Raw genomic sequence first — 7555 nt, 5'->3', positions numbered from 1 at the left:
TCCACAACCACCACCAAGAGCTCTTGGTAGCCCCTTGGGAGCCACAACCACCTCCAATGAGTCTGAGTAGCCCTGTGACCTCCTGGTAGCCATGAGGACCTCCAGGTAGCCTCTGGTAGCCACAACCACCACCAAGATCTCTTGGTAGCCCCTTGGTAGCCACAAGGACCTCCAATGAGTCCTGGTGGCCCTGTGACCTCCTGGTAGCCACAACCACCTCCAATGAGTCCTGGTGGCCCTGTGACCTCCTGGTAGCCACGAGGACCTCCAGGTAGCCTCTGGTAGCCACAACCACCACCAAGAGCTCTTGGTAGCCCCTTGGGAGCCACAAGGACCTCCAATGACTCCTGGTGGTCCTGTGACCTCCTGGTAGCCACAACCACCTCCAAGAGCTCTTGGTAGCCTCTTGGTAGCCACAACCACCTTCAATAAGTCTCAGTAGCCCTGTGACCTCCTGGTAGCCTCAAGGACCTCCAGGTAGCCTCTGGTAGCCACAAGGACCTCCAATGTGTCCTGGTGGCCCTGTGACCTCCTGGTAGCCACAACCACCTCCAATGAGTCTCAGTAGCCCTGTGACCTCCTGGTAGCCACGAGGACCTCCAGGTAGCCTCTGGTAGCCACAACCACCACCAAGAGCTCTTGGTAGCCCCTTGGTAGCCACAAGGACCTCCAATGAGTCCTGGTGGCCCTGTGACCTCCTGGTAGCCACAAGGACCTCCAGGTAGCCTCTGGTAGCCACAACCACCACCAAGAGCTCTTGGTAGCCCCTTGGGAGCCACAACCACCACCAAGATCTCTTGGTAGCCCCTTGGGAACCACAACCACCTCCAATGAGTCCTGGTGGCCCTGTGACCTCCTGGTAGCCACAACCACCACCAAGAGCTCTTGGTAGCCCCTTGGTAGCCACAACCACCTCCAATGAGTCCTAGTGGCCCTGTGACCTCCTGGTAGCCACAACCACCTCCAATGACTCCTGGTGGTCCTGTGACCTCCTGGTAGCCACAAGGCCCTCCAAAGGCTCTTGGTAGCCCCTTGGTAGCCATGAGGACCTCCAAGTAGCCTCTGGTAGCCACAACCACCTCCAATGAGTCCTGGTGGCCCTGTGACCTCCTGGTAGCCACAAGGACCTCCAATGAGTCCTGGTGGCCCTGTGACCTCCTGGTGGCCACAAGGACCTCCAATGAGTCCTGGTGGCCCTGTGACCTCCTGGTAGCTATGAGGCCCTCCAAGAGCTCTTGGTAGCCACAAGACCCTCCAAGAGCTCTTGGTAGCCCCTTGGCAGCCACAACCACCTCCAATAAGTCTCAGTAGCCCTGTGACCTCCTGGTAGCCACGAGGACCCTCCAAAGGCTCTTGGTAGCCACAAGGACCTCCAATGAGTCCTGGTGGCCCTGTGACCTCCTGGTAGCCACAACCACCACCAAGAGCTCTTGGTAGCCCCTTGGTAGCCACAACCACCTCCCCCATCCCCCCTCCAACATCTCCCCCCGACCCCATCGCCCCCCTCCCCTCCCCATGAGCTCACCCTGACCAGCCGAGCTCGTTTCACCAGGTCGTTGAGCTGCCTGAGGGCGGCTTTTTGGGGCAAGTTCTGTATCTCCCGGAACAAATCGGCCTCCTCGAGCTGAAACAAGTCCCTGTTGTGTGTCACCAGGAGCCTCTGCGCCCAGAAGGACCCGATGAACACCCTCAGCACCTCGGGGGTGTCAAACACCTTGCCCAGGCCCCACATGAGAGCCCCATAAACCCTGAGCAGCTGCTGGGGCTCCACGCTGTCGGCTTTGTTGAGCACCACGCGGATCTTGTCGCCGTGGCCGGCCAGAGCCCCGATGGCCTCCGACAGCTCGTCCGAGATCTCCAGCTTGTGCGAGTCGAAGAGCAGGACGATGAGATCCACGCGCTCGGCGAACCAGCGCAGCACGGCGGGGAAGTCGTAGCCTGGGGAGGGGCGGGGAGGGGGTTTGGGGGGGGGTTTGGGGGGGTTGAGGGGATTTGGGGGGGTTGGAAGGGGATTTGGGGGGGATTGAGGGGGGTTTGGGGGGGTTTGAGGGGACTTGGGGGGGTTGGAAGGGGATTTGGGGGGGTTGAGGGGGATTTGGGGGAGTTTGGGGGCGATTTGAGGGGGATTTGGGGGGGGACTGAGAGGATTTGGGGGGATTTGAGGGGGATTTGGGGGGATCTGAGGGGAGTTTGGGGGAGTTGAGGGGGTTCCGGGGGAGTTTGGGGGGGGGTTTGGGGGATTTGGGGGGGTTGGAAGGGGATTTGGGGGGGTTGAGGGGGATTTGGGGGGGGTTGGAAGGGGATTTGGGGGGGGGTGGGGGGATTTCAGGGGGATTTGGGGGGGTTGAGGGGGATTTGGGGGGGTTTGGGGGGATTTCAGGGGGATTTGGGGGGATTTGGGGGGGATTTGGGTGAGGTTGGAAAGGGATTTGGGGGCATTTGAGGGGGATTTGGGGGGATTTCGGGGAGTTTGGGGGAATTTGGGGGAATTTGGGGGGATTTCAGGGGGATTTGGGGGGGTTGAGGAGGATTTGAGGGGATATGGGGGGAGTTGGGGAGGGTTTGAGGGGGTTGGAAGGGGATTTGGGGGGGTTGAGGGGGATTTTGGGGGGATTTGGGGGGGTTGGAAGGGGATTTGGGGGGGATTGAGGGGGGTTTGGGGGGGTTTGAGGGGACTTGGGGGGTTGGAAGGGGATTTGGGGGGGTTGAGGGGGATTTGGGGGAGTTTGGGGGCGATTTGAGGGGGATTTGGGGGGGGACTGAGAGGATTTGGGGGGATTTGAGGGGGATTTGGGGGGATCTGAGGGGAGTTTGGGGGAGTTGAGGGGGTTCCGGGGGAGTTTGGGGGGGGGGGTTGGGGGATTTGGGGGGGTTGGAAGGGGATTTGGGGGGGTTGAGGGGGATTTGGGGGGGGTTGGAAGGGGATTTGGGGGGGTTGAGGGGGATTTGGGGGGGTTGGAAGGGGATTTGGGGGGGTTGAGGGGGATTTGGGGGGGGTTGGAAGGGGATTTGGGGGGGTTGAGGGGGATTTGGGGGGGGTTGGAAGGGGATTTGGGGGGGGGGTGGGGGGATTTCAGGGGGATTTGGGGGGATTTGGGGGGGATTTGGGTGAGGTTGGAAAGGGATTTGGGGGCATTTGAGGGGGATTTGGGGGGATTTCGGGGAGTTTGGGGGAATTTGGGGGAATTTGGGGGGATTTCAGGGGGATTTGGGGGGGTTGAGGAGGATTTGAGGGGATATGGGGGGAGTTGGGGAGGGTTTGAGGGGGTTGGAAGGGGATTTGGGGGGGTTGAGGGGGATTTTGGGGGATTTGGGGGGGTTGGAAGGGGATTTGGGGGGGATTGAGGGGGGTTTGGGGGGGTTTGAGGGGACTTGGGGGGGTTGGAAGGGGATTTGGGGGGGTTGAGGGGGATTTGGGGGAGTTTGGGGGCGATTTGAGGGGGATTTGGGGGGGACTGAGAGGATTTGGGGGGATTTGAGGGGGATTTGGGGGGATCTGAGGGGAGTTTGGGGGAGTTGAGGGGGTTCCGGGGGAGTTTGGGGGGGGGGGTTGGGGGATTTGGGGGAGTTGGAAGGGGATTTGGGGGGATTTGAGGGGGATTTGGGGGATTTGAGGGGGTTGAGGGGGAGTTGGGGGGGGTTTGGGGGATTTGGGGGGGTTGGAAGGGGATTTGGGGGGTTATGAGGGGGATTTGGGGGGTTATGAGGGGGATTTGGGGGGGTTGGAAGGGGATTTGGGGGGTTGAGGGGGATTTGGGGGGATTTGAAGGGGATTTGGGGGGGTTGAGGGGGATTTGGGGGGGTTGAGGGGATTTGGGGGAGTTGGAAGGGGATTTGGGGGGTTGAGGGGGATTTGGGGCGGTTTGGGGGGATTTCAGGGGGATTTGGGGGAATTTGGGGGGATTTGGGGGGGTTGAGGGGGATTTGAGGGGATATGGGGGGGTTTGGGGGGGATTTCAGGGGGATTTGGGGGGAGTTTGGGAGGGTTTGGGGGGGTTGGAAGGGGATTTGGGGGGGTTGAGGGGGGATTTGGGGGGGTTGGAAGGGGATTTGGGGGAGTTGAGGGGGGATTTGGGGGGGTTGGAAGGGGATTTGGGGGGGGTTGGGGGGATTTGGGGCAGTTTGGGGGGATTTCAGGAGGATTTGAGGGGATATGGGGGGATTTGAGGGGGATTTGGGGGGATTTTGGGGGTTGAGGGAGATTTGAGGGGGGATTTGGGGTGCTTTTGGCTGGCTTTGGGCTGCTCTGGGCTGATTCTGAGGTGCTCTGGGCTGGTTTTGGGGTGACAGGGCTGATTTTGGGCTGCTCTGGGCTGATTCTGGGGTGCTCTGGGCTGGTTTTGGGGTGCTCTGGGCTGGTTTTGGGGTGACAGGGCTGATTTTGGGGTGCTCTGGGCTGGTTTTGGGGTGCCCACCCCCCCTCACCACGGCTGAGGCGCTGCTTGGCCCCCGACAGGATCCCGGGGGTGTCGATGAGGCTGATGCTCTCCAGCACCGGGTTGGGCAGCTGAGCACACTGGAACCTGGGGGGGGACACAAAGGGGGGTGTCAGGGGCACCCCAAAACCCCCACAGACACCCCCAAACTCCCTCAGAGCCCCCCCAAACCCCACAGACCTCATAGACACTCACTGACCCCCCCAAAGCCCACGGGACCCCCTCTGGGACCCCCCCTGACCCCCCCCAAACCCTCACTGACCCCCCCCAGACACCCCTAAACCAACCCCCTCACCCCCAAACCAACCCCCTCACCCCTAAACTGACCCCTTCAACCCCAAATTGACCCCTCACACCCCGATTTTTGGGTCAAAACCCTTTGAATCAATTGATTAGAGGGAGAGCAGGGTTTGGGGGGGGTCCTGCTTCAATTTGGGGGGGTCCCATGAGGCTGACAGTCCCCAAACCCACCCCATCACCCCTAAATTGACCCCATCACCCCTAAATTAGCCCCTTCACCCCCAAAACCGACCTCTCCACCCCCAAATTTACCCCCCACACCCCCATTTTTGGCTCAAAACCCTTCGCTTCACTTGATTGAGGGGGAAGGAGGAGTTTGGGGGGGTCCTGCTTAAATTTGGGGGGTCCCATGAGGCTGACAGTCCCTAAACCCACCCCTTCACTCCTAAATTAACCCCTTCACCCCCAAAACCGACCTCTCCACCCCCAAATTTACCCCCCACACCCCCATTTTTGGGTCAGAACCCTTCGCTTCACTCAATTCATTGGGGGGAGGGACGTTTTGGGGGGGTCCTGCTTAAATTTGGGGGGTCCCATGAGGCTGACAGTCCCCAAATTGACCCCTTCACCCCTAAATTAACCCCTTCATTCCCAAAACCGACCCCTTCACCCCCAAACTAACCCCTTCACCCCCAAACCGACCCTCCACAGCCTCATTTTTGGGTCAAAACCCTTCGCTTCACTCAATTCATCGGGGGCAGGGAGGTTTTGGGGGGGGTCCTGCTTAAATTTGGGGGGTTCCCACGTGCAAGGGGAAGGTGGGGGGTCGATGGGGGAGGGTCAGAACTCACCGGTTGAGGAAATTGTTGCCAAAAGCCTGCAGCTTTCGGAAGGGTTTGAGGGGATCCACCACCAGGGCGTTGCCGGGGGTGAGGGCGGGGGAGGGGCCGTGCATGACGGCCACGAAGGAGTCGCTGGTGGGTTCGGGTCCGATCCTGCCCCCGGGGATTTCTTCCTCCAAAAGGTACTGGATGAAGGTGGTTTTGCCACTGGAGTATTGTCCCATCACCAGGATCATGGGCTTGGGGTCGAAGTCGGCGGCTTCCAGGGGTGGGGAGTGGAAAGAGTGGAAGCGGTAGAAGGTTTCGGCAGGGAGGAGCTGGGTTTGGTACAGGGAGCGGAGGGAGGAGGAGAAAGGAGGGAGGGGAGGGGAGGGAGGGGAGGGGGGAGAGCGGCGAGCCCAGCGGAACATGGGGCTGAGGGAGGGGGGGGAAGGGGTTAAAGTGTGGGGGGGGGGGTGGGGGAGGGGAGGAGGTGGGGAGGAAAGGGTTAAAAATGGGGGGTCCTGGGGGAGAAAGGGTTAAAAGTGGGGGGTCTGGGGGGTTTGGAGGGGGTTGGGGGGAGGGAAAGGGTTAAAAATGGGGGTCCTGGGGTTTTTTGGGGGGAAAAGGTTAAAAAATGGGGGGGTTGGGGGGAAAGGGTTAAAAATGGGGGGTCCTGGGGTGGGTTGGGAGTGGGTTGGGGGGAAGGAAAGGGTTAAAAATGGGGGGTCCTGGGGGGTCTGGGGGGGGAAAGGGTTAAAAATGGGGTGTCCTGGGGGGAGAAAGGGTTGGGAAAGGGGATTGTTGGGAGGGAAAGGGTTAAAAACGGGGGGTCCTGGGGGGTCTGGGGGGGGGAAAGGGTTAAAAATGGGTGTCCTAGGGGGTTTGGAGGGGGTTGGGGGGAGGGAAAGGGTTAAAAATGGGGGGTCCTGGGGGGTCTGGGAGGAGAAGGGTTAAAAATGGGGGGGTCCTGGGGGGAGAAAGGGTTGGGAAAGGGGATTGTTGGGAGGGAAAGGGTTAAAAATGGGGGGGTCCTGGGGTTTTTTGGGGGGAAAAGGTTAAAAAATGGGGGGGTTGGGGAAAAGGGTTAAAAATGGGGGGTCCTGGGGGGTTTGGAGGGGGTTGGGGGGAGGGAAAGGGTTAAAAATGGGGGGTCCTGGGGGGTCTGGGGGGGGAAAGGGTTAAAAATGGGGTGTCCTGGGGGGAGAAAGGGTTGGGAAAGGGGATTGTTGGGAGGGAAAGGGTTAAAAATGGGGGGGTCCTGGGGTTTTTTGGGGGAAAAAGGTTAAAAAATGGGGGGGTTGGGGAAAAGGGTTAAAAATGGGGGGTCCTGGGGGGTTTGGAGGGGGTTGGGGGGAGGGAAAGGGTAAAAATGGGGTGTGCTGGGGGTCTGGGGGGAAAGGGTTAAAAAATGGGGGGGTTTGGGGAGGGTTAAAGTGGGGAGAGGGTCAAAAACGGGGGTCCAGGGGGAAAACTGGGGGTTCCTGTGGGGAAAAAAGGTCAGAAATTGGGGGTTTGGGGAGAAAAAGGGTCAAAAATGGGGGGAAGGGGGAAAATCGGGGGGTTCTGGGGAGGGTTTTGGGGGGAAAGGGGGAAACTTGGGGGGGTTGAGGAAGGAAAAGGGTCAAAAATGGGGGATAAGAGCAAAACTGGGGGGAAGGGCAAAATTGGGGGGGAAGGGGCAAAATTAGGGGGTTCTGGGGAGGGGTTTGGGGGAAAGGGGGAAAATGGGGGGTGGAGGAAGGAAAAGGGTCAAAAATGGGGGGAAGGGGCAAAATTGGGGGGGAAGAGGCAAAATTGGGGGGTTCTGGGGAGGGTTTTGGGGGAAAGGGGCAAAATTGGGGGGTGGAGGGAGGAAAAGGGTCAAAAATGGGGGGAAGGAGCAAAACTGGGGGGGAAAGGGGCAAAATTGGGGGGTTCTGGGGAGGGTTTTGGGGGGAAAGGGGAAAAATTGGGGGGGTTGAGGAAGGGAAAAGGTCAAAAATGGGGAGAAGGGGAAAATTGGGGAGGGAAGGGCAAAATTGGGGGGTTCTGGGGAGGGTTTTGGGAGAAAAGGGG

At 59.9% G+C, this 7555-nt stretch overlaps 1 protein-coding gene across 1 annotated transcript; it reads right to left on the bottom strand.

Moving 5' to 3' along the window:
* Positions 1–463: 463 nt before the first annotated feature.
* On the bottom strand, positions 464–5938 carry LOC133629086 (EH domain-containing protein 2-like). Its single transcript, XM_062019725.1, has 5 exons — positions 5528–5938; positions 4426–4523; positions 1526–1938; positions 877–1274; positions 464–767 (listed from the first exon to the last, which is right to left on the bottom strand). The coding sequence occupies exons 1-5, from the start codon at positions 5926–5928 to the stop codon at positions 464–466; spliced, it is 1614 nt and encodes a 537-aa protein (XP_061875709.1). The 5' UTR covers positions 5929–5938.
* Positions 5939–7555: the final 1617 nt, after the last annotated feature.

Source organism: Colius striatus, unplaced genomic scaffold (assembly GCF_028858725.1).
Source record: "Colius striatus isolate bColStr4 unplaced genomic scaffold, bColStr4.1.hap1 scaffold_134, whole genome shotgun sequence".
Taxonomy (NCBI): Eukaryota; Metazoa; Chordata; class Aves; order Coliiformes; family Coliidae; genus Colius; species Colius striatus.
The sequence above is the reverse complement of the archived record's forward strand: the minus strand, read 5'-3'. Positions and strand labels throughout refer to the sequence as shown.